This window comes from Pteropus medius, unplaced genomic scaffold (genome assembly GCF_902729225.1).
Source record: "Pteropus medius unplaced genomic scaffold, Ma_sr-lr_union100, whole genome shotgun sequence".
Lineage (NCBI taxonomy): Eukaryota > Metazoa > Chordata > Mammalia > Chiroptera > Pteropodidae > Pteropus > Pteropus medius.
The window spans coordinates 25,437,503-25,464,902 of record NW_024340696.1 but is presented as its reverse complement, the minus strand read 5'-3'; the positions used below and the strand labels follow the sequence as shown (position 1 = coordinate 25,464,902).

Here is a 27,400-nt window from a genome sequence, read left to right as displayed (position 1 = left end):
AGAATAAATGGGTAAGGATTAGTGGCAAGAGTTTTTTGCCCAAAGAGGAGTAGAGGAGCATTAGCTCACAAAACAACATCCTACTTTCTAAATGAGTGTTAGATTATGACATGTAGGAAAAAAAAAACAAGGCAGGAGCTATTCATGATGAACAAGTTTCACCGTTAACTCCTAAATAGCTAGTAAATGAGTGCCAGGAACAAAAGAGAAACCTAAGATGGAGGAGAAATGGTCTGAAACAATCACTAGGAGAAGCAAAGCTGTAGACTGCCTTTCAGAACTTGTTGATTGAAAAGGACAGTTTACAAAATTGGACTTTTGTTTACACTGATGTGTATGCATTAAATGACAGTGAGTGTTTGTTCATTAAAGTGTAGTGGCAGGCAGAAGAATACACCTCACAGATGTCTAACTGCTAATGAGAATAATTGATTAAGGGCCCAGGGCTGGCTTTGAAATGCACACTTCCCATGCTTCCCATGGACTGCACATGGCCAGTGACTGAGCACAGCATAGACTCTAAATCAATCCTATTCCTGGGAGACAGGGGCTCTTCTGACAATTTTGGCTCCAGGATTCCTCAAAATTCCTTGGTTCACCTTGCTTAGGCTGCACTAGCTGACTTATGTCTCTCCTAGTTTCTCCTGTTTCCCTCCCCATTTTCTATTAGAGATTTCTCCTAATAACACCTTTGCAAGTTTACTCTCATCTCGGTGTCTGCTTCTGGGAGGACACAGACTAACATAAGTGATAGATGACTCCCTATGGAAATGCCTCCAGTCTGGACTTCTCTCTCTCAAACTCTAAACCTCTTTAGATGTTACTACAGATTTTCCCAAGGATTCTTCACAGCAAGCTCTTTCTAATATGTTTCTGTCTTGGCATGAACATTAACTAAAAACTTCAGCCCCCCTCATACACACTTTCCATTCAGTCACTATTTCTCCCTCCTTCCCATCCTTGGCTTTTCATTCCATTGCCATTTCATCCCTTGTCATTTCTCAGTTGACTGTAGTAGCTTTTTAGCTGCTCTTATTGCCTCCAGAGACAATTTCAGTCAAAATACCATTCATGCAGAGGAAGTATCCAAAAATCACAAATTTTATGATATCGTGTCCTTAACTGAAACCTTTCAATGGCTCCCCTGTGGTTACAGCAGCATCTTTAGAATCTAGTTGACATGACCTACAGGAAGCTATAAATTCTGCATCGCAACACAATCCACACATTCTTATATAGGATATGCATATATATGCATAAAAATGCATAACTGAAGTAAAAATGTTAGAAAACAAATGCTACTTGTGATGCAATCCAACATTTTCTATTTTATTCTATTGTATTCTACTCTATAAAATTCTATTTTGCACACAATTATTGCAAACTACTAAATTGATCTCACAATCCACTAATAGATCATAAGTTACAGTTTGAAAAATTCTAGTCTAGAAAATAAAGTTCAAACTCCTTACCTTGGTTTCCAAGCCTTTTCCCGATATAACCCCAACAACAATTTTAGCTTCATTAATTTATTCACCTCCCCAGTAAATGACCTCTTTATGCTTACTATCTGTCAGGCATTATGTGGGGAATTAAACAGAGAGTAAAGTCTCGGTGACAAGCAGATAAGAGTGTGCAGGTTTTTGTGGAGCACAGACCAGTAGAAAGTCTACCACTATTCAATGATAAAATGAAAAATACAGTATACCTCCTATGTGCTGTTGAGGCAGCACATAGGAGGTGTACTTATGCTATTCTTGCTGGGGTATAGAAGGAATTTCCCAGAAGAGATCTCTAATTTGATACCTAACATAAATAGGAGTTAATCAGGAAAAAAGAATACTGAGAAATAGTGTTCTATGCTAAGTAAATAACTTGTTTGTAGCCCCAGAGGCAAGAGAAGGCAAGACCTTTATGAAGAATGAAAATGTTTCAGTGAAGTTGTAGGAGAGAGCTCAGGGCTGTTAGAAGACGAAGATGGAGAAGTATTGAACTCCCTATGTAGGGTTTGAAAGCCATATTCGCTCTTTCAGGCCAGATGTTTTAAAATCTGTCCCAAGGATCCCAAGGGCTTCATGGTAAGGCATTTTGGGGACTGCAGGGAGAGGTAAGATGAAGGTCAGGCAGATAGGGCTCTCCTTTCCCCCTTTGACCCAATTAGCAGTAGCATGATATTGACATTCTAAATAGAGCATTCTGGGGAAGATTGGAAAATGGATTGGAGGAGAGCCAGAGGGACAGGTGCCTCAAACTAAGGGAGTAGAAGTAAGAGTAAGAGAAGAGAAGTGAGAAGAATTTAGAGTCATGAGAATGAAAACGCAGCACTGGTAACTGAATTCTTAAACAAGTTGTCATCTTTTACTCTTGCTGTGTCTTCTGTTCCCTTTGCCTAGAACAAGGGTTCTTAACCTTTTTGTTTATTCTTTTCTTAGCATTGGATCCCTTAGACAGTCTGGTGATGTCTATGGAGCCTTTCTCAGAATAACATGTTTAAATGCATAGACATACATATTCTTACATAGACATCCAATTATATTTATATGCGATTATCAAAATATTAGGAAAATAAGTTTGAGTTATAGTATGCCATTTTTATTAATGCAATAAATAATAAGGTCTCACAGTGGGTCTAATTCGTACTATAATTTCAAAGTAATGATGAGTATAAATGACATTTCAAGAATCTGTGTCAACTGTAATGTGAATTGAATATATCTGTGTTTCTATTGGTGACAAGGTACGAGTATTGCTAATACTATCCAGTTTGTGGCCTATATTTATAATTGAAAAAATGGTAAATTTCTAACTGGAGATTGATACAAATAAAGATGTAATTGTTTTCTCATTCAAATTCTTCAAAGCCCTGAACTTGAATCATGGACTCTTTGATTAAGAGCCCTGGACTTAAAAGTTGTTTCTTTCCCTGTCCACTTGCTGTATTCTATTTATCTTCTAAGATTACTTTTATACACTGCTACTAGTTGTTCTTTTTAAAAAATTTTTTTTCAATTACAGCTTATATTCAATATTATATTAGTTTCAGGTATACAGCATAATGGTTAGACATTTATGTAACTTAGGAAGTGATCCCTCTGATAAGCCTAGTACCCACCTGGCATCATACAGTTATTACAGTGTTATTGACTATGTTCTAGATGCTGTACTTTACATCCCATGACTATTTTGTAACTGCCAATTTGTAGTTCTTTATCCCTTCACCTTTTTTCACCCAGCACTCCCAACCCCCTCACATCTGGCAACCATCAGTTTGTTCTCTGCTACTTGTTCTTGAAACTAGGTTCCCATGACAGTTGTACATGGTTCTATGACAGCCTGTTAGAGACTGTTGCAGTCATTTGTTTACTTATAAGTTCTCTGCCACATTGAAATATGAGTTCCTTGAGGGAAAAAATTATTTCTGATGCATCTTAGTATCTTGAGTACCTTGCACAGGCTTACGTGTAAAAGCCTATTAAATGAATGAACACACTGTTTGTGAGAACACTAATCATTTTATAAATTGCTGGGAAAGTGTGCAGAAAGGGGAGAAAATGATACTTTACTATATGTCTTTCAGGAATACAGAAATTTCATGTTATGGTTAGTGGATGAAGAGAATGTTAGAAAATCTGCCTAGAATAAGGCAGTGAATAAAATAAAGGTGCTTAAATAGTGGATCGTAATACGTGGCTGGCAAAACATGAAAGATTCTTGTTTAATTTTGCCCTTTGTGCTAATGGCAATACAACCAAAATACAACTGTTTTTCTATGGAGATTAGATCACAGGCCAGAAGCAGTCTTAAAACCTGAGACAGGTGAAGGATCAGGCTGCCTGAAGGTTACTTCTTAACTTCCGTCCCTCAATGATTAGAAACAGAGGAATGTTTACTATGAAGCTAAACTTTCAGGACGCTTCACTATCATGGGACCTTTCCAAGGTCACTTAATTTTGTATTTTTAAGTTATTTGTGAGTATGTGTGCTTTCTAAACAGGACCTCTCAAATTGTATGAGCATTAAGACTCTAGTTAGAATATTAGAAAAATGTTATAGAATTGTGCCTAGCACATGGTATGCTGTGCATGTGTTAACTAACTAAACAAATTATGCATGTATGAAGAACTTTATAACCTCTTGACATATAGTATTTCACATTTGCAGAATAAAATACACTCACTACACCCAGCATAAATGTGTTTCCTCCTTGTTTTTTGTCATTCTTTATTCCTTCCCTAAAATTTCTGTACCTTTCCCTTCTTTCTTAGCCTCTTTAATCATGCCATTTCTTTAAAGCCCAAGGTAATAAATGGATCTTAGAAACACAGTGATAGTAATAGAAGGTTTCACTTGTAGTGTTTAGAAAAACATAAAAAGTAAACCATGGCATGTGTGTGGCAGGGATAACACTAAAGGAGAAAGACAAAGGTGCAAGGTATAGGCTGGCTGTGGCATCAGATCTGAGAGGTGAATGTGAAAAGGTCATAATCATAAAATGGGCTTTTCAGAACTTCAAAAGTTATTCTATGATAGACTTTTTTTATTAGATAAGCTGAATAGCTTAATTTAAAAATATTAGGCACAGAGTCTAATAAAAGATATAAAACAACATCTTCCATTTATTGAGAGCTCACTATGTGCCAAGCACTGCTGTAAATGTTTTATGAGCATCATTGCACATGATCTTCAAAACAAGTCTACCAAGCAGATGCTATCATTATCCTCATTTTACCACAAGGAAAATGGAGAAGTGGAGACTTGGAGAAGTTACATAAAGAGCCAGGTTCTTGGGTGAGCGACCCGTTCAATCGCACAGCACTTGATTTTATGCTCTGCTGTTGCCATTTTGAAATTCTTTGCTTACAAAAGGCCCTCATTTTCATTTTGCACTGACCATACATAGCAAGTACATAGCAAGTGCATAGCTATTGCGAGTACATAGCAAGTCCTTGTTGAATAATGTTGCCCACGGCCACACATGTAATAGATGTCAGATATGAGACTTAAGAGCCCATGTCCTCAGCTATGCTATGCTGTATTAACTTATGATTCAAGAACAGAATGAGAAGGCAAGGAAAATGGATTTAAGAGATTTTGTCAATATTGACAAGGTTTACAAAGTCGGTTTTTTGTTTCGTTTTGTTTTGTTTTTGCAATTAAAATAATTTCGTTGTGAGAATTTTTTTAGGCTTTCACAAGACCTCTTGGATAACCAGAGGTTTCCTATTAAGAAACATTATTACATCATTAAGTGTGCTGTTGACAGGCCTTGCTGGCTGGGGGCACTGAGCTTTACACAAAGTCGTTTGTGACATCTGGTGACAGCAATGTGTTATTGCAAGGATTTATTTTGCTGTTTAAAGAATTGGGCTGTTCAGGGGTTTTGTTTGTTTGTTTTTAAAGACTTCTCTTTAAGTTTTAAACTTTCCAGACTATTTTTCTTCTTTACGCATTGAAAAAAATAAATTAAATTAAATTAAATTAAATGGCAACAGGTTTCACAAAGTTGGGATTTTTTTTTAAGAGTTCGAAAAACACTTTAAAGGACAAAGAATACAGTTGACCATTGAACAAAACAGGTTTGAATTGCGCAGGTCTACTTATACGTGATTGTTTTTCAATAAATACTGTAAATATATTTTCTCTTCCTTATAATTTTCTTAATAACATTTTCTTTTCTCTAGCTTACTTTATCGTGAGAATGTAGTATATAATACATATCGTATACTATCAGTAAGGTTTCCAGTCAACAGTAGGCTATTAATAAACTTGGAGGACTCAAAAATTATACTCAAGGGTCAACTGTACATCTGCCACTCTTGCTAACTGACCAAGACTAATTTGATCATGTGTAACTCTTACATTCTTTTTCTGTAGATAGGTATCTAGCCATCAAAGAAATTGAAGTGGGTGAGAATTAATTATTTCTCCATAATCTGAATATGAGATTATAAAGGAAGCTAGTCTTCGACCAAATTCTGATGCACACACAGAATAGTTGTTAAACAAAACGGTTCGTACGACCTGCTCTATAAGCTTGATAAGACCTAAACTCTCTGCTCTTTAAGGTGGGCTCACTATTTCCCTGCAAGAAAGTTTCTCTTAAGGCAGATGTAACATCACTCTTGAGGCTGAATTCTGTAACCTTTATAGAAGACATAAGAAAATTTAGGGATCGAGTCGCAGGCTTCATGCATTCCTATACTCTGTTCATGCAAGAGTGGCAAGAATCTCTAAGATATACAGTTTTAGTCAAGCTGTATATCTTAAATACTACTAATTTCATAAATGAGATCTCGTTTCTAACATTTATCATACTTTTGAGCCAGCCAAAAGTAAAAACCCATCTTTGACATTCACTATGCTAATTAGTATGAATCAAGATAGTGATAACAGATAGCCTTAGCTCTGGAATGTGGTCTTTCTAATGTTGGCACCTGATCACCTCTGGAGCATAGAATTCTCAGTTTGGGCAACTAGAATTGAAGCTTAAACTAGCACATGCATAATATCACAGTATATATGACAAAGTAGGTTCAAATACATTATAGTGTCATACCATTGGTCCAGTTCTGGCCTGTAGAACCCCAGTTTGCAACCTTTCATATATAGAAATTCATTCCTGCTTCCTAGGAGTTCCATTCTAGCATCATTTAGAGGAGTCATTTGAGTAAGGATAAAAGGATAGAAGAACAGAAATGCGATCGTGTTCTGGAAATGTACTGTGGAGTGCCCAGCCAGATGGAAGAAGCAATAATGTCTTTCCCACACAGATCACAAAACTGGCTCAGAGACAGAATGTAGTAGTGGTGGAGGCCTTTGACTGCCAGGTGACTGCAGGACTCCCACTCTGCTAATAGCAGTGTACCTCAATCACTTTCTACTTTCCTTGCTGGCAATTTGGAAATTGATGAAGTAATAAAGGAAACCACTACTTTCCACTTAAACTCTAAGCTATAAGGAAAAATTTACTTCCTATGGTGAAAGTCATGGGAATTATGGAAGGACACTCATGTTCTGCTGAGTTTATTTCACCAGACATTTATTGAATGCCAAGCATTGTGCTGGCACTGGGAATTCAAAAAATGATTGAGGCAACTATGAAGAGCACCTAACCTGAATTGGGTGGATCAGGGAAAACTTTCCAGCACCTGAACTGAGTCCTGGAGATTGAATGTTGTATGCCAACTGTGGAAGAAGGGATGTAGTGATGAATCTGGTGGGGGTTAGCATGTTAGACAGCAGGAACATCAGGAATGATAGTTTATAAGCATCACATAGCCCGAGTGCACAAAACTGCAAAATGTTTGATGTTATTGAAGTTTGAAGTACAGGGCAGAGAATACTGAGAAATGAGGCTTTAGAAGGAAAAAAGGAACCAGCTGATCATGCTAAGAAACTAGGAAGTTGTCCAGAAGGAATCACTAAAAGGTTTTAATTATCAGAGAGCGACATGATTAGAGTGCATTTTAGATAATCCACTCTGATTGAAATTGAAGTCAAGTATAGATATTCTCTGGGGCAAGTGGAACAAGACGGAGCAGGAAGACCAGTTAGGAGGCTATCCAAATCGTTTAGGTAAGAAGTGATAAAGAATTTAATAGGATGGAACTATATTTGAGCATGTCTGTAGGCTACAGGAAGAAATCAGGAGTGAGGGAAATCAAGGAGACAGATTAGTTGGTTGGAGCGCAGTCAGAGGAGCTAGAGTGGAAGTAGAAGAATTAAATTTGGCCTAACTCATCCTCTGAAACTAGCAGTTTGGAGAGAAAAGAGAGTAGATGGGATGAGGGTCAGGAAGTAATGCATAGAGACACTTTAGAGTTTAGGAAAGCAAATTTAAGTAAATTTAAAGCAAAGAAAGTTGTGATCCCCCAGCTTTGAGTCTCAGAAGTTGTGAGGCATGCAAAAATAAAAGCCAGACCTTACAACTGCAAACTATTACAGTGAAAGAAAAGAAAGCATATTATTAACAGAGACTTTCTGGAGTCTCTCCTTTGAAGTAGAATTTTAGAGGACTTGTGTATTTGACTTTTGGTGAAAGGAGGACTTTATAAGCAAGTTCACAGATGTCAAACGTCTGCCTGATGTCACCCAGAATGAGTTGAGGCTTGGGAAAAATGGTAAGGCCAATCCAAAAGAGCTCTTTTAAAGTTATCTTCATAGAAAAAAATATTAAAAGATGCAGAGAGAAAACATAATATTAACAATTGAAAATGACAGAGGACAAATATAAAATCCTTCTTATTTCCAAATTTTTGCTCAAGCGGCATAATCATGAGATGAGAAAGAGTATAACTATTTAATAGGGACACTGAAAACTAGACCATATCCAGAGGAGAGATATGCCATGTGAATAATGGTTGAAAAAACGGACAGTGCTTATCCCTGAATGGGTTATGGGGCATGACAGCTATTTTTTTCATATCTGAACTACTGTCTAGTAGAACAGGAGTTAAATATTTCTATTGTAGGTTGTAGCCATGGGGTAGGAGAAGAACAAGAGGAGGAAGGAAAACAACAGGGTCAGCTCTTAAGTTACATGAAACTGGATTTTAGCTCAATATAATCACTTTCTTGCTATCAGCTCTCCATACATAGTCTCTTCTCAACATTTTATTAGGAAATTTTCAAACATATAGCAAAGTAGAAGTAATTTTACAGTGAACGCCCATTTACTCACCACCTAGATTCTACCATTAACATTCTATTTGTACTTGAGCTTTCATGTATTTATTCATTTATCCATCCCTCTTTCCATCGATCTAATTTTAGGGATGCATTTTAAAGTAAATTTCATATAGTTTTGGCTACCTTTGAGAAGGTTAACTTAATCCCAAGAGCTTTTTTATGGAAGCTAATGCCTATCTGTTGGGGGTGCTGTAAGAAGGGATTTCTGCATTAAGTAGGTGACGTGAACCAGACTCTGGCTTTCAACCTTGTTTGATTGCTACCCATACCAAGAAATGTATTTCACATTCCTATCCATTCTATACAACATACATACTTAGGTAATAATTTTAGAAAACAGTACTTAACTTGAACATGTGTGAAACATGCTAATATTTGCTATTTTATTTCCTTTCAAAAGTACTAGTCGTGACCTAACTTGAATCACTATTGGATTGATTCACCATTTGAAAATGATTGGACTAATCAACCTTCAAGATTCTTCTTTCTTAAAGAATCCTGTGGCTACTACTAGAATTTCCCTAATGTTTCCAACTATCAGGAACCTATTTTGAGTGTCGACATAGTATTTACTTAGCTATAGCATTAAGTTGTACGGCTAGCATAATTAAGAGAAAACCATTAAAAGCCTGGTAAGGCTTTTGATAGGTCTAATTCAAACACTGGGAGTAAGTTTGTTAATTGTTCAGTATTTTCACAAACAGGAAACTACGGATACGCACTATTGGATGGATGGAAGAGCTTCAGTACTCAAGTATTTGTCTTCCGTGAAATGCGGCTATTAATCTCTGCTGTGGCTCTGATGAAGCTGCGATCAAATGAGAAAATAGATATGAAAACACTTTAAAAACCAATGTTTTATTAATATCTTGTGAAGCTAGGTAAGGGATGCCGCAATCAAGCTCCAATGAGGCAGTGTCTCCGTATTTTTAAAACTCTCTGCTCTCACAGAACTGTTACATTAACCTCCCCAAACGCCAACGACTACGCCGAAAACGTGAGACACCGGTAAGAGGGTAGCAGTTGTGAATTTATTTGCCAGGGGTTTGTGAAACCACAGTCACGCATTCCGCTCCTTCTGCGCATGCTCAAGAGCGGCTCTGGCCTTCTTGCCGAGTTGGGCCGAACTCCGAGGGCGGAGTGCGGGCCACGTGGGGTCTCGTGACGTCATCTCCGGGCGCCGAAGGTGACTGGACTTGGGGTGGGCTTTCAGGGCTCCGCTGCGCTGCGGGTTGTATTGGCTGGATACCGGAGGGCGGAAGTGCAGCAGGGCTCGGCTCTGACCACCGCACCGGTGTCTTCTGCGGCTGCGCGATTTCTTGGGACTGCTGGCTCCCGCGCCCCTGCGGGACAGTGTGTTAAGTACCCAGCGCCGCCACCCCGCCGGAGCCAGGGACTCGATCATCTTCACCGGTGCGGGAAGCCGGAGGAGGAGCCAGAGTTTCTGGTAGGGTGTGTATGTGTGTGTGTGTGTGTCCCCTGGAGTAAGGAAAAGCCCGAAAGAGCAGGGTCGGGGAGTTGCCAGGTAGGTGTGGTAAGAAGGAGGGGCGAGTGGCGGGCTGGAGGAGCGCTCCCCCAGGCGGCGGTGGCGGGTAAAGGTAGTTCCTCTGGGGGAGGTGAGGCTGGCGGGAGGGTGTAACCTATGAGGTCTCTCTTGGGGAATACGTCTGTTCCATACTAAGATAGGAAGCCCAGGGTCTTAATCGCAGGCGCTAGAGTTTATAAGTTCAGAATCTGAATTTTTCTTGTAAGTTATTTAAATCATAATTATTTCACAGGCAATTCAATTCTATCCGAGTTGGGTGGGTATTTCCTCCAATTTATCTCAACGGCATTCATTAAGTCTCATAATATTTAGTGCTAACAAAGCCATTTTCTGTTGGCAGAGTATTTTCACGTACTTTAATTATACTTTGGATTATTTTCAAATCATACTCGAATTTAAGGAACCTAGAGAAACTGGATTGGTTCTAGATTTTTCTGAGGTTTAGGAAGGCACAGCAGGTCTTCAGCAAGAATCAGAATCTTGAGTCTCAAACAGTACTGAACTTCCAAAGTGTTCCAGAATTCACTTGGTAAATCTCAGAGTTTGGAGGAGTATGGGTACTTCAATCTGAACTGAATTATTTGTGATTTTCATGGAGGAAGTCGTTAGTTGAATTTTGAATTTGAAAGTAAAGGTGTTGGTCAGCCATGAGAAATGATGAACTGTTGCTATTTGCAACAACATGGATGGATCTTGAGATTATCATGCTAAGCAAAATAAGTCAGACAGAAAAAGTGAAAACCATATGATTCCACTTATATGTGGGATATAAAACTGAAACAAACATGACAAATAGAGACTCATGGACTCGGACAGTGGATTAGTGGTTACCTGAGCAAAGAAAGGGGCTGGGGGAGGAGGTAGATAGGTGTAAGTGGTGGGGTCAGATATTTGGTGGTGGAAGGAAATTTAACTTTGGGTGGTGAACACAATGCAATATACATAGGACGTATTATTGTACACTTGAAATCTATTTGATTTTATTAACCATTCACTCCAGTAATTTTAATAAATGTTAATAAAAATAAAGTAAGGATGTTGGGCTGAGGGTAGTTGAGGGAAATTTTAGAATTTTAAAGTAGATTTAAGCATGTGCTTTGATCCTCAAAGATATGTTGGCTAAAGTTGGGGGAAAATGAGCAGAATGGTAATATGTAGATATAAGTTTTTAGAATAATGTATACACTTCAAGTGTAGATTAGCTTTATTTAACAAATACTCAATGCCTGTTATGTACCAGGCACTGAGCAAAAAGTAGACAAAGCAAACAATGATCAAAATAAAAATTCCTGCCATCATGAAGTTCATCTTGAGGGAGGGTGGAAGACAATATAAAAATTTAATTAAAATATATATCAGGTGGTGAGAAGTGCTAGAAAGAAAAAATAAAGCAATGAAAGGGAATGGGGAATGGGATGGCGAGTATAGAAAATTGTAGTGGTGAACTTCGAAGAGATATTTGAGCAAAGACCTAGTAGTGACAAAGAAGGGTACCATGTAGATGTAGTGGAACGATCCATCAGAGCAACTACAGAGTCCCTGAGGCAGGAGTATACCAGCTAGTTTGACTGGAACTGAGTAAGCCAGGGGGAAGAGAATTAAATAATCAGGTCAGAATGGGGTCAGGTCATAAACGGCCTTGTTGGGCTTTGTAAGAATTTTAGTTTTTACTTTGAGTGAGAGTAAACTGATCTGACTTATGTTTAAAAGGCCCTTTCTGATTGCTGTGTTGTCTCTCTGTTGCGAGGGCAGAAATGATATCTGTCAGTAGGCCATTGCATTAATCCAGATTAAAGGACATGGTGACTTGGATAGGTGGTAACAGTGGAGTTGGTGAGAAATGGCAGATATTTTTGACTTGTGTCTAAGCTAGAGCCGTCTAGTGTGCAGAAGGGTCAAGGATGACTCCAGGTTTATGACCTGATCCACTAAAGAATAGAGTTACCACATAGGAATTTGGGAAAGACTACAGAATAATAGGGAGAGGAGGGAGGAAGATCTGAAATCATTCTGTTTTGCAACATGCTAAATTTTCAAATGAGATATCAGTGTGCAATAGTATATATGAAATGAATTCAGAAGAGAAGTCTGGACTGAAGATATGAATGTGGGAATTGTTAATGTATAAATGATATTTGAAGCCATGAGATATCTCTAAAGGCATGTTTCAAGCACTTGAGCATTTGGAGGTTGGTGACTATCTTCCAGGAAAGGCATGGGACTGTTCACTGAAACCCTTCTTGAGAACCACTTAGTTACAAGATAGAAGGCAATAGAATGCCAGAGCCTTAGCTGAGAGAGAGTAAGGAAGGAGATGTGAAAATCTGAGGAGGGAGAAGGTATGAAATGGCAGTCTAGGACAGTGGGAGAATAAATGGACTAGGGAAATGTAGGAACCTTGGGCAGTACTCAGGGCCCACTTTTGAGGTTAGTTTTCATTATTTTATAGGGAGACCAGTCAGCACAGATTATTATTTTTAGATGTTTACAAATTTACTACTGGTAGACATTTGATATTTTGAGTAATTTCTAGATTTTGTCAGCAAAATAGCTTTGAATAATAGGTTAACCTTTCTCGGATTGTAGTGTCAAAGGGACTGTTCATTGTGCATTATATTTTTATCATAACTCACTATGCTATTTGCTAAATGATTTTGGTTGGGCACCTACTCTATTATAGGTCCTGAGATAGATGCAGAGAATACAGCATTTAAAAGTAGCTCCTGTCCTCAAGAAGGTTACTTCTAGTAGACTGCATCATGGGTTGGAATTTCTCTGCTTCCAGAACATTGCCTTCATATGGAGTGCGTGGCAATGATAGTGTAGCAAATATATGAAAGGGAAAAATCTTTTTCTAAAATAATGAAATTTCTAGGTTTAAAGTGTGATTGTACTGATTTGGAAAAGCATTTAGATGGAAAAGTTTCTTAAGTAGATAATGTAACTTTTGGATTTATATATTTTATGTATTTATATTTTCCAGTTATTTTATAAAAATTGCAGAGGCTGCTATTTGCTAATTATGCTAATATTGTGGCTATAAAGGTAAATATGACTCAGTTTCTGCTGTCAAGGAACTCTCAGTTCTTTGGGGGATGAGCAAGAGACAGATAAGATAAATGTAATTGCAATGCATGGTTATGACATGCTCATGCTATTATAGAAGTAATTAGATTGGAGGTTGCTTAGTGGAAAGCTTCCCAAGGAGCTGATGTTAAACTGACTCTTAAAAGAGGAATAAGAGTTGGCCAAGAAGAGGGAAAGGCTATTCAAGCAGAGGATCCATGGGAACACGAAAAAACATTTATTGAGTGTTTACCAGCTGCTGAACACCCAACAGCTCTGTGAAATTAGAATTATCTTTAGTTTACAGATATGAGCTTCAGAGATGTCAGGTTGGTTGTCCAAAGACACACAACTTATTGGTGAAAGTCATGGTTCAAATCCATGTCAATCTGATTTTAAAACCTCTTAACTACCTTACTCTTTTGCCTGCTGTTAGCATTTAAATGTTCCCTGTCATTTTTTTTATCCCTCAGCCAGTTTTTCATCAACTTTTATTCATTCTTTCTTGGAAAAACATTATAGCTGTCTCTTATTCCACTACTGCCAGTCTAGGTCAGGCACTCATTATTATATGCCTTAGTTGCTGAACTTGCTTCCGGCTATCTTCTCTCTGACTTGCGATCTCCTTTTGTGTACTGTTACCAGTTAGTTGTTTTTATTTCTCTATTATAAAACCCTACAGGTTGTCTAGGCTTATTGGATGAAATTAAGAACCCACAGTCTTCTATTTGGTATGCTTCATAATCGTCTTATTTTACATTTACAGATTTGACATTAAAAGAATAATAATTGCTCATATTTCTCTGCACTTACTATGTGTCAAACACTTAAAAGATTTTAATTTTTTTCAGAATAACCTGGTGAATTTTACAGGTAAGGAAATTGAGGTTTAGTGAAATAAAGTGATTTGCCTAGGCTCTACATGTGATATTAAGACTTTTCACAGTGTCAGCTCTTTGATTATCTACTTTACCGAACCCAGAGTTTCCTAAGCTGTTGGTATACACGTTGTTCCTGCTCACTTCCTGCCTTTGCTGATGCTCTTTTGCCCTGCGTGGAATATTTGTATCCTTCTCTTTGCCTGTCCATATTCTACCCATTCTTTCAATTTCCTTATCTTTTAAAATTCTTCCCTGAACACTATAGAATACGTTAATATTTTACTTCTCCCCTCCGCCCTCCTCCCTTATGAAAGCTTTCTGAAAGTAACATTTCATTATAACCATGGACATTTTGGGGTTGGATGGGATGCTGACAGTGTGGTATGATGGAAAGAATATGAGATTGGAAATCAGAGATGAAAAATCTTTACAATAAGCTTATAAGTGCTGTAGTAGAGGAAAATAAAGGTGCTTTAAGGAAACAGGTTCTGTCGGAGTCATGCATTGAAGAAAAGATATTTGATCTGGGTCCTGAAGGATGTCTAAGTTGGAAAGACACAGTGGAGAAGACTACTTTAGAGTAAGGAACCACCAGCATGAGCATAGCCCTGGAAAGGACATGAAAGTATATGATATGTTTAGTAGATTTAGCGATATTACGTTCTGGGCAATGCCTGAGGTTTTTAGAAAGATGTGTTATTATAATTGTCATTATCTTGTATTCTTTCAGCACCTGCAATAGAGCTGGGCATATCAAATGATTAAGTATTTATTGACTTTATATTGAGGGTTATTAGCAATGTTCAGTGAACAATTTTTAGTTATTTTCCTTTACTCTTATAATTCCTGCTTACATTATATAATGCTTTTGATTATTCTTGGTTCTTGAAGTGTTTATGACTTTTAAATTTTTTTTGAGACATGCTCTTGTCCTGTAAATTATGCTAGATATATTCTATAGAACTATATTATAGGCATTGTTCTAAGTGCTTTACCTGTATTAATTTAATTTTTATATCTATCTAATTTGTTAAGTGCTATTATTCCCATTTTACAGATGAGGAAACTGAGACAGAGAAGTTAAGTGACTTACTTAAGGTTACATAGTAAGTGTTGGAGCTAGTTTTTAAATCCTGGCAGTTTGGCTCCATATTCTACATTTTGAATTTCCACAGTGTAGTGCCTCTCAAGACTTCAATTTTGTTTATGGATATATTTTAATAAAAGTTAAAACACTGTGGTATACTGGAAGGAGCACTGGACTCAGTTCAAGTGACCAAAGTTCTAATCCTAGTTTGACTGGTAATTAATGCTCTTATTACATTGGGCAAATTTATTCACCTCTTTCAGTTTATTTACCTGTAGATGACATTGCATCCATTTAAGTATAGTGATACAAAATTTGAGTTTTTCTCTCTTTGACTAGTTAATTTATGACAGTCTTGATGTACTTGGCGTTGATCAGTGGAAAAGAGAGAGAAAAGCTCTTTCAATAATTCAGTGTTAGTAATTGATATTTGTCTAAACTAATATGGTTATTTAAAATGTTTCCACAGGATACATTATGATAAATTTTGAATTAGCTAGTCTATGAAAGATAGGAGATATATATATATATATATATATATATATATATATATATATATAATCTCCCATATATATATGTGTGTGTCTGTAGAAGGCTATTGAATCTTAGTATTAAGGTACCAACAGTATTTATTTCAGGATTTACTCATACAGTATAATCTGGTGGTATCTAGTTCTAGAATATTAGCTCTGGAAGACAATTGGATATTACAGAGGTCAAAAAGCCATGTCTTCCTACCTTACCCAGAATGCTTGAATTTGCAGATTTAGTGCTATATTTGTGGTACATGGAATATTCTGCGTTCAGAGTAGAACTTTCACTATTTCATTGGGTCAGAAAATTGTGAGCTAGGTTTGCAGAGTGGGTAGGATTTGAACAAGTGAGAGAAGAGCATACTATACTAGTCAGGGGGGATGGTAGAACAGAGAGCAAGGTGTTTAAGGGGCCAGTTTTGCTAGAGGGTTTAAAAAGAAGTATAGTAAATAAGACTGGAAATATTGGTGGAATCAAATTGTGTACAGGATGAAATTTAGAATGGAATAGGTTTATAACAAGATTTTTTTCCAAGATGAGAGTTGTTTTTTTGTTTTGTTTTGTTTCGTTTTGCAGGGAGAGAGTCTGAAGTGTCTGAAGTATGAGAGATTAAAATATGGGGCAGGGATAATTGTGGGGATGATATTTTGGAGTTGGGCTATAAGGAGCCATAGGGTATTAGTTCTCTATAGATAAGGCTTAAGAGAATGATGCAAGTATAGTTTTACTTTGGCTGTGGTTTATTAATTGTATATGTTAGCATACATAATTTCGAATTGGTTACTTCTGTGATCCCTTTAATAATAGCTCTGCATTTAGAATTTGTTGTACTGATTTAGATTTGACATTCATTTTTTTCTATAATCATTCTTTGTTTCAGAGCAGATTCATTCATCCTTGCAAGGATCTGATTAATGTTGTTCATTTTATTTTCAGTTTGGCTTTGGTTGAAAAAAGAATTTAGCCTATATGTACTGCTTTAACCACTGGAAGAATGACAGATGACAAAGATGTGCTTCGAGATGTGTGGTTTGGACGAATTCCAACTTGCTTCACCCTGTATCAGGATGAGATAACTGAACGGGAGGCAGAACCATATTATGTAAGTATGTCGATGACGGCAAATGGAATGTCTAACTTTATTTTTGTAAATAAAGCTCTAAGAACCTGGAGGCTGTTACCCAACATTTTATATACAAGTAATCCATGCTTATTATGGAAAACAATTAGAAAACACAGATCAACAAAAAGAAGAACATTAAAATTACTTCTATTCTTACCATCCAGAGGAAAATCCTCTGTTGACATGTTGACATGGGACCTTCTTGACTTTCTTATGCATAGATGTGTATATAATATATGATAATGGAATCATAAGTTATGAGCTGTTTTTTAACTGGAAGCTATTTTGAAAATAATAGGTTTAGATTTGATTCTTTTGTATTTAGGTGGTTCCAAGCAATAATTTAACAAGTTCTTTATTATAGATAGCTAAGTGAACATATGAACATATGTATGTTTTCATATGTTGATGAGCTAATACATATTATATAAAATATATTATTTAATAACAAATTTATGGACTTGGTTTGTTAGTACAATATTTGTTCTAAAAATGAGTATCATATATCTTCTGAATTTAGCCTAGGTTTTTTTTCCTTTTCTGAATATGTATGTAATCTAAACTTAGGCATCTGTCATTCAGAGATAATAGTATCCTGTTTACTGAATAGCCCCTAATAGGCAAAGCACATTCTCAGTTGTCATTATTTGAGTTTTTTCTTTTTGTGTCTCAGATACACATGATATCGTTTACCCAGGAGGGTCTGGAAAAGTGGAAATGTATTTGTGGTGCTGGACTGTTTCTTGTTTCATCTTAATAAAGCTTGCCCTTTGCTCTCTCCCTTGTCTGTCTGGGAGACAGCACTGCTCCACAGCCTGCTCCAGCTATGGGAAGTCAGACTGCTGGAGGAAACTACTTAAGGAGCCTACTCACTAACTTTTTGGGTACAGGAACTATTTCATTTTTCTCTGTGCATCCTCATCGTCTGACATAGGTCATGCAAGTGGTAGATTCTCAGTGTAAAAAACCCTCCCCACACATGTTGGGGTTTTGTTTTAAATAGTCTCTTTGGGTTTTCTTACTGGAAATGATAATTTCAGAGAAATTGGATAGTCTTTTGTTACTAATACTTACTTTATAATAACTGATTAACTACACTTGAGTCACTTTAACTTTGGAAATCTCAGCAGTTTTCTGCCTTTATAAAAACTTCTATAGTTAAAAAAAAAAGTTTATTTTTAGAAGAATTTCATTAGATGTATTTTTCCTCTTTTTCTTCTGTAGTATGGGTTAGGATATCATTTACGTTTTATTTCCAAACTAGTTTTTTGTATTTTAATTAAAACTTTTAACATTAGATGGCTTTCTAATAGTATCTAAACAAAGGAGTATATGTGTTGGTCAAAGTGGCAAAAACTGAGAAATAGGTAATTTTAGTCTATTTACTTTTAAATCAGAATGTTGTTTGACACATTTCCTATAGTTAAAAAACCCAAGTAAAGAAAATGAAATTTTTACTTCTTTATGTACAAGTCTACTTAAGTATGAAAAGACTGTTGTGAGAACTAGATTGTAAGTAGTTTTCTAGTTATTTCTAATCAAATTGAAAGGCAGGCAATATTGGAGATAATTATAGAAGGAAGAGGATTGTTTTCCTAATAGGTAATTGTTTTTTTCTTGAATTCTTCCTAATTCTTTACCCAAAGGGAACTCTTACATAGTCATTATGATTATGTTTTTGAAGATTATTGGGTGACAGATATATAATAAATTTTAAACAAAAACTATGGTTTAACATCATGTAGCATAATCCAGATTTTGCTCTTTAAACACACATATACTTAAGTATAAGTTAGTGTCTACAGGAAGAAAATATACAAAACCATCAGCAGTGGTTTGTCTTAGAATTATAGGTGAGCATTTTAGTGCCCCTATGGTTTTACTTTACATGTGTTTCGGTTGTAAATTGAGCTTGAAAGTATTTTTAATTGGTTTGGTTTATAATAATGATTTTAAAGATTTTAGATGAAATGAGCTAAAAATATCATTGCCTAAGAGCCAATGCACCTTTCCCAAACATTCTCAAAGCTGAGAGTTGTTACCATGGCCTGAAAAGCCCATTCAGGTTCAGTTTCAGGTGCAGGTGCAGTAAGTATAGGTGAATGGGAATGTAGTTTACTTTTTATAATGCTTTTGTTTATTTCTTAAAAACTAGATTTAAAAATACCCACTCATACCAAAGTTTTAAATTAAATATTATTCAGAGTCTTCTAGAATTTTCTTTTTCTATTGGAAAAGCATATTAATGTTAAATATATCCCTGTTTATTTCTGATTTTGATTTGTTGCCTCCTCATAAATCTTTCAGCCTGGATTATGTCTGTATGTCATTGAGAATTACATTTTATTTTTCAGGGAATATTAGGAAGGAAATTTATTAGAAGCTAGGCAACTTTTCAGTTTTTGTTGTTTTTATATTCATTTAAACTATTGCTTTTTTAGATTATGTAATGTGAAAACACATTAATTTGCATTCGTATATTGTGACTTGTGACCAGAGGAATTCACACACTCAAACACATGGTCATCAATCTGAGTAGACCCTAAACATTGCCTTTTATATTTCCTTAGTCAGGTGTCTCTGTTCTCCATTACGACCATTTTTCTGAGCCCTGACTTCATCTTTCACTCTTAACAGGTGACCTTACTTCCTACTCCACAAAGAAAAGAGAAACCATGTGATAGAACCTTCCTTAACTTTCTGCCACCAAATCTGTAAAACCTATCTGCACTGACACGTTTACTTCTCTCTTGTTTTAATGGAATAGGTATCCTTTGTCATAGCAAGACCCAACCTGCCATTTCTGTTCTGGATCCCGTCTCCTGCCTTCTCAGGAAGCTGGTGGCTTCTAATATTCTCCTGTCCCCACTGCTGCCTTCTCTACTTATTTTACTTTCAGCTTCTATCTACTAGCTCCTTCTCCACAACATTTATATTGTCTTAAATCCTTCCTATCCTAAAACAATCCTCTGTTGACCTCTCTGTCTTTAAACCTCTGACTTTCCCTTCACAGCCAGACTTGCTAAACGGTTGTCTATATTCATTGTCTCCTTCTCACCTCCCACCACTTACTTCACTGTAATCACATTTTCACACAACTCCAACAGAACCATTCTTGCCAAAGTCACTAATGACATCTGTTTTGCCATACCTAGAGTCTGTTTTCAAATTTTGATTTGTTTGCTCTCTCAGCAGTATTTAATATTGTTGGCTGTTTTCTCCATTTTGTGGCATTGTTCTCTCTTGCTCTGCAGTGCCTTATATTCCTGGCTTTGCTTCTACCTTTCTGGGTTGTTGGGATTTTTTTGTTTTTGTTTTTGGGGGGCTTTTTTGTGGGCTCCTTTGCCAGATTTCCTTCCTTGTTCCTCAATATTGGCATTCTTTGGGGCATTGTCTTTATTATTTTTCACTTCACATTTTTCTCCCTAGACCTCTCATTCATTTTTATGTCTTTGTTGAGCATTTTTACCTCAACATCTCCCAAGATTTTACTCCTGAGTTTTGGATGTTCATGTTTGGTGGATATCCTCACTTAGATATCTTGAAGAAATTCAAACTGATTATGTTTGAAACTGGACTCATCATCTTTACCCTCAAATAGTCTGGTCATCTGCTGTATTTCCTTCCTATTGTGTCAAGTAGAACTATCATCTGGCTAATTAATTACGAGTAATTAACATGGGACTCATTCTTTGATGATTTTTTCCCTCATATCCCTTACCTTTAGTCAATAACTTAGTCCATTTGATTTTGCATCTCAAATATCTCTCAGATTTCTCCAACTTTTTTCATACCAACTACTACAGCCTATTCAGACTACCATTTAAAAACTGATGGATTACTAGTACTAATTTCCCTGGTTTTGATCTTGCCCTCTTTCCATTTTCCAGTCTTCAGTTGGAGCAATCTTTTAAAACACATGTCTGATCTTGTCACCTGCCTGCTTAAAACTTTTAGTGGCTTTCATCATGATTAGGATCCTTAATGTAGTTTACAAGGTTCTGCATGATCTGGTCCCTTGCTGCTTTGGTACTTTTCTGTCCCAGCCCTCTATATTTCTATCATAATTATCTTCTTAGAGTTCATCAGATGTACCAGTTTTTGTCTTTTTGTATTCACTGCATGCCTTCTCACATTTTCTTTGGAATGAGCAGCAGTATCTCCCACTTGTACTCATACCCAAACCTCCACACCCAGCCATGTTTGGTTCACTCCTGTTTGCCTTTTGACTCTTGCCTCAAAATAGACTTCCTATCAAGGCCTTTCCCAAGCCCAAGATTAGATTAAATTCTTTTGCCGCTTGTTCTTATGACATGCTTTACTTCCTCCTTGAATTTATCACATTTGTAATTTTGTTTTTACTGTCTTCCTTTCTAGCCTGTAAGCTCCATAAGAGGGAGAATTTTGTTTTATTCGGTGTTCTTTCCTTCATATCTGTTGTGATGCCGCACACATTAAAATGGAACAGAATTCTAATATATTTTAATTCTATTTTTGTTCTGGATAGGTAAATCTCTCATTTTATAATTAAAAATTATTGGACAAAATGGGATTTGGCATAAACAAATACTGTTACAGGCGCCTTTTTCAGAAACATAAGTAATCGAAACAACTATAAAAACATGTATTCCTTACAAGCTATATAGAAAAAAAAAAGTGAACTACTTGTGTCATACTCTTTGAGTACTTGACAGGGACAAATGAAAAATAAGAACACTGGATTCCATGTGGTTGACAGTATCCCCAGAGGGGGTTAATCTTTTTCGTAATAAGAGGACTTAAAGAACTTTGAAGACATTAATGGAAGTGAAATAAGCCAGACACAAAAGGACAAATATTTTATGATTCCACTTATATAAGGTACCCAGAATAGTCTAATTCAAAAGACAGAAAGCAGAGAAGTAATTACCCAGAGCCAAGGGGAGAGGAAAATAGGGGAGTTATTGTTTAACATGTATAGAATTTGAATTTGGGATGCTAAAAAGATCTGGAGATGGATAGTGGAGATTGTCGCACAACGGTGTAAATGTATTTAATGCCACTGAACAAGGGTTAAAATGGTAAATTTTATGCTAGGTTTATTTTATCACAATTAAAAAAAAAAAGAACTTAAACTAGTGAAACACATCTAAGAAAAAGAGTAGTATAGTCTGGATGTAGAAGGCAGGATGATGTCTTTTTGCTGTTATATTTTTTTTTTATTTTCAACTGTTAAAATATTTACTAGAAATTTTATCTATTTAAAATTTACTAGATAACTTGTATCTAGTATAGTCATTCTTAAATCTTAGAGTTATTTCTTAGAGCTAATGTCGATATTTAAAGCAATTACGAATTACTCCAATAGGCCAGTTGGGAACAAAAGATTCCAACTACATTTCACTGTAGTTTGTCTAAAGTAAAACAAAGGCCAAAAACAGTAATTAATAAAACTACAAAACATTATTATGTAATGCCTAAAAGACATTTTAAATTAAAGTTTTGGACTTATAGAACTTAATGGACTGATAGATTATATATGTATTTATTCATTTCAATTTTTATTTTATTAGTTTCAAGTATACAGTACATTGGTTTATATAGTTTACAAAATCATCTCCCTAATTGCTCTTTCTTTCCTCTGGTTCTCCACCTAGCCATTACATTAATGCTAACTGCATTCTCTATGCCGTGCTCCCCATCCGTCAACTACTAATTTGTAATTCTTTAACCCTTCACTCCATTCTCTCCCCTCCCCCCCAACCTCCCCTCCCTTCTGGCTGTCACCAGATTGTCCTCTATATTTGCGAGTCTGTTTTTGATTAGTTTTTTCTTTTTATTCTTTAGATTCCGCATATAAGTGAAGTCATATGGTATTCATCTTTCTCTGCCTGACTTATTTCACTCAGCAGAATAACCTCTAGGTCCATCCATGTCGTTGCAAATGATAGGATTTCATTTTTTTAATGGCTGAGTAATAGTCCATTGTATATATGAACCATAATTTCTTTATCCAATCTTCTGTTGATGGGCATTTAGGTTGCTTCCATATCTTGGCTATCGTAAATCGTGCTGCCATGAACATCGGGGTGCATAGATCTTTATGAATTATTGTTTTGGTTTTCTTTGGATAAATACCTAGAACTACAATTGCTAGGTCAAAAGGTATGTCCATTTTTAATGTTTTGAGAAACCTCCAGACTGTTTTCCATAGTGGTTGTACCAATTTGCAATCCTACCAACCGTGTTTTGAAAGTTCCCTTTTCTCCGCATCCTCGCCAACACTTGTTGTTCTTTGATTTATTGATGATAGCCATTCTAACAGGAACGAGGTGAAATCTCATTGTGGTTTTAATTTGCATTTCTCTGATGATTAGTGACTTTGAGTATCTTTTCATATATCTATTGGCTATCTGTATTTCCTCTTTGGAGAAATATCTGTTCAGATCTTCTGTCCATTTTTTAATTGGATATTTTTGTTGTCGAGTTGTATGAGTTCTTTATATATTTTAGATATTAATCTCTTATCAGATGTATCATGAGTGAATATCTTCTCCCAATCAGCTGGGTGTCTTTTTGTTTTGTTGATGGTTTCCTTTGCTATACAAAACTTCTTCAGTTTGATGTAGTACCATTATTTATTTTTTCTTTTGTTTTCCTTGCCCAAGGAGATATGTCCGAAAAGAAATTACTGTTAGCAATATCAGAGAGTTTACTGCCTATGTTTTCTTCTACAAGTTTTATAGTTTTCGGTCTTACCTGTAAACTTTAATCCATTCTGAGTCTGTTCTTGTATATGGTGTAAGAAGGTGTCCAGTTTCTTTTATTGCATATATTTGTCCAATTTTTCCAACACCATTTATTGAAGAGACTATTTTTACTCCATTGTGTATTCTTGCCTCCTTTGTGATATATTAAATGAGCGTGTAGGCTTGGATTTACTTTTGGTCTCTCTATTCTGTTCCAGTGATCAATGTATGGTACATGCCAGTACCATACTGTTTTGATTACTGTAGCCTTGTAGTATAGTTTGATATCAGGTAGTGTGATACCTCCAACTTTATTCTTCTCTATTAAGATCGCTGTGGCTATTCGGAGTCTTTTATGATTCCATATAAATTTTAAGATTATTTGTTCTAGCTCTTTGAAAAATGCCATTGGTATTTTGACAGGGATTACATTGAATCTATAGCTTGCTTTGGTTAGTATGGCCATTTTAATGATGTTTATTCTTCCTACCCATGAGCACGGTCTATGCTTACATTTATTTGTATCTTCAATTTTTTTTTTTAATAACTTACAATTTTCTGAGAACAGGTCTTTTACTTCTGGTTAATTCGATTCTCAGGTATTTTATTGTTTTCGATGCATTGTAAATGGGATTGTTTTCTTAATATCTCTTTCCGAAAGTTCATCATTGGTGTATAAAAATGCCACTGACTTCTGACTATTAATTTTGTATCTTGCTACTTTACTGAATTCATTGATCAGTTCTAACAGTTTTTGGTGGAATCTTTAGGGTTCTGTCTATATGGTATCACGTTACTGGCAAATAACGAGAGTTTTATTTCTTACTTTCCAATTTGGATACCTTTTATTTCTCTTTCTTGTCTTATTGCTGTGGCTAAGACTTCCAATGCAATGTTGAAGAGGAGTGGTGAAAGTGAGCATCCTTGTCTTGTTCCTGATCTTAAGGAAACGCTTTTAGCCTTTCCCCATTGAGTCTGATGTTAGCTGTAGGTTTGTCATATATGGCTTTTATTATGTTGAAATATGTTCCCGCTATTCCCACTTTGCTGAGAGTTTTTATCATAAATAGATGCTGAACTTTGTTGAAAGGTATTTCTCCATCTATTGATCTGTTCATATGTTTTTTATCTTTCGATTTGTTAATGTGGTGTATCACATAAACTGATTTGTGGATATTGTGCCAACCTTGCATCCCAGGAATAAATCCAACTTGATCATGGTGTATGATATTTTTAATGTATTGCTGAATTCGATTTGCTAATTTTTCGATGAGGATTTTTGCATCAATGTTCGTAAGAGATAATCAACCTATAGTTTTCTTTTTTTGTAATGTCTTTGGTTTTGGAACCAAGGTAATGGTGACCTCATAAAAGGAGTTAGGGAGCCTTCCCTCTTCTTGATCTTTTTGGAATAGTTTGAGAAGAACAGGTGTTGTATTTATTTTTTTAAATGACTAATTTACCATGCTGTTTTAATTTCTTAGAGGCTGTCCTGTTATATCTGTATTTGATTCTGTCATTTCTTACTCTAATGAATCTTTTCTTTGCCATTTTAATAGAATATGATTTTGGCAAGTTATTTAAGCTATATATAATAGAAGTGATAATATTTTCTGTAAAACAACTAGTGCTTTTCCTTATACACAGTATTAATTTCCTTTTTCTTCCCTAATCCATTCCAGTTGTTTTTTTTATAGAAGAACATAATCACCTTATGTTTTGTCAAATTCATAATACTGTTCACGAACTTATTCATAGTATTAGTACCTTATATTCGATGCTAAAGTATGCCAAGTACCTCTCACACCCTTGTACCCAATAGTACTTAGGATCACTGTCGCATTCTCGTACCTACTTGGGGCCTGTTATCTTGAGCTTCAGTGATTAAATATCAGTTTCTTTAACCAGAATATATCTCTTTGTATGTATTCCCAGCCTTATAGTTCTCCTTGATTTACTAAACAAAAGACATAACCTTGAATAAGCAGCATGAAAAATGATGGAGAATTAGATTCACAAAAGCAGCTGAAAGAGGGTACCAAAACAACTTTACCAGCAAAGGAAGACAGAAGTTTAGGAAAGCAAGAAATGGCTAGAATGACTACTGCAAAGGAGGAAAAGACGTGAATTTTTGCCAGTTTTCTCCTTTTATTTGCTTGTGGGTTCTTTATATAAGTCCTAACCATTTTTTTTTTTTTTAACGCTCTTTTGTGTTTTCTTTCTGGGCATCTTCCCTGGGGGAAAAACATCGATAGCCTTCACACTGTTCCAATTAAGGCTTTACCTAACCCAACATTCTCTCCCAGACTTTTCTCTCTCAAAAGTCCAGGTGGGCCCAGCTCCACAGTACAGGATTGAGGGAGTTGATTGATCACCAGTCTAGCATTATACCTTTGGCTTATGCTTTATTGCACCTTAAAGATTTAAATGTGTAGCTCAAAAGTCAGTCATTTCAAACTTCTCTCTTCTTTGATTTCTTCATTAGTAATCACCAAAATCTGTTCTGACTGCTTTCCAGACCGTTCTCACTTTTCCATTCCTTAAACCCGTCTCCTCATGTAATATTTCCTTAACAGATATCTTGTCTATAATCTTATCTTCTTTCAGTCTTTTGTGTACAACTGCTAGAACATTCCTCAAATACTGTTTCTCATCATGCCATCCTTTTATTCATGGTATCATAATAAAAGGACCGTTGTTGTTCCTCAAATGAAAATTTGTTTGACCCTTAAAGACCTTTCTGTCGCTGCCATGAATGTTTTTGTACTTTAAACAAATACTCATTTCTTTAACTTGTATTTTAGCCTCATATAGAATAGGACAGATTATATCTGTGTCTTGGTGTTCTTAGTTGCAGCTAATCTAATACACACAATAGATTATCAAAACATGATAAACCAGTTGAGAAATCCTGATTGATAAGTCAAAGGTACATTAGTAGTGAGTTGATTATCCTCTCAAGACAGTTTAATTAACTCAGATGAATCATGTTTTAAAGTCAAATTTGATAGAAATAAGTACCCTAAGTAGTATGACATCTGATTACATTGTTCTTTTACTTGGAGAAAATTATTATGGAAAAATTGTACATAGATTTGTGTTACTTATTCTAGGCATTTATGCTATAACCTGTTCTTAAAGTAATGACCTCATAAGAAATTTTAAAGCACCTTACCCTTTAGCCTTTGATTTGTTATAAAAAGCAGTTGAATTTGTGTGGAATATCAAAATAATGCAAAGAGCATGGTGTTTTTCCTTAAAATTCAAAAGCCTATTTATTATATATATATATATATTTTTTTTTTAAATAGTAAATAAATATGGTTTTACAAATTTTCATTTCAGTTGCTTTTGCCAAGAGTAAGTTATTTGACGTTGGTAACTGACAAAGTGAAAAAGCACTTTCAGAAGGTTATGAGACAAGAAGACATTAGTGAGATATGGTTTGAATATGAAGGCACACCACTGAAATGGTGAGTGGATTTTTTTGCATTATTAAGCATTGAGCATATGCTATCATTAAAAAGGTATAGTGTCCTAAAACAATTTTTAAAAATATTCTATTAAAGAAATCACTGATCTGGCTCATATAATAATGAAAATTTAAACGATTATTAGACTGTTTTATTGAAAATATTTGTTTTCTATTTGGATGCATGGAAAACTGGACAGATTTTTATATTTTCAGTAGTTTTGTTCTGTTTGTTTTGCAGATGTATTTAAAACTCCTGTATAAATAAGTCATTC

At 35.7% G+C, this 27,400-nt stretch overlaps 1 protein-coding gene across 3 annotated transcripts in view; it reads left to right on the top strand.

Moving 5' to 3' along the window:
- The first annotated feature begins 9,883 nt into the window (after positions 1–9,883).
- The window catches only part of ATG5 (autophagy related 5), a 115,147-nt gene continuing 97,630 nt past the window's right edge, over positions 9,884–27,400 (top strand). For 2 of the 3 annotated variants that reach the window (XM_039869689.1, XM_039869707.1), the window contains exons 1-3: positions 9,978–10,135; positions 16,739–16,904; positions 26,999–27,126. In XM_039869689.1, coding sequence (XP_039725623.1) covers positions 16,797–16,904; positions 26,999–27,126 — 236 coding nt within the window. In that variant the 5' untranslated portion in view covers positions 9,978–10,135; positions 16,739–16,796. Of the gene's footprint in view, positions 10,141–16,738; positions 16,905–26,998; positions 27,127–27,400 lie in introns of all 3 variants that reach the window. The other variant, XM_039869698.1, reaches the window with a different exon arrangement.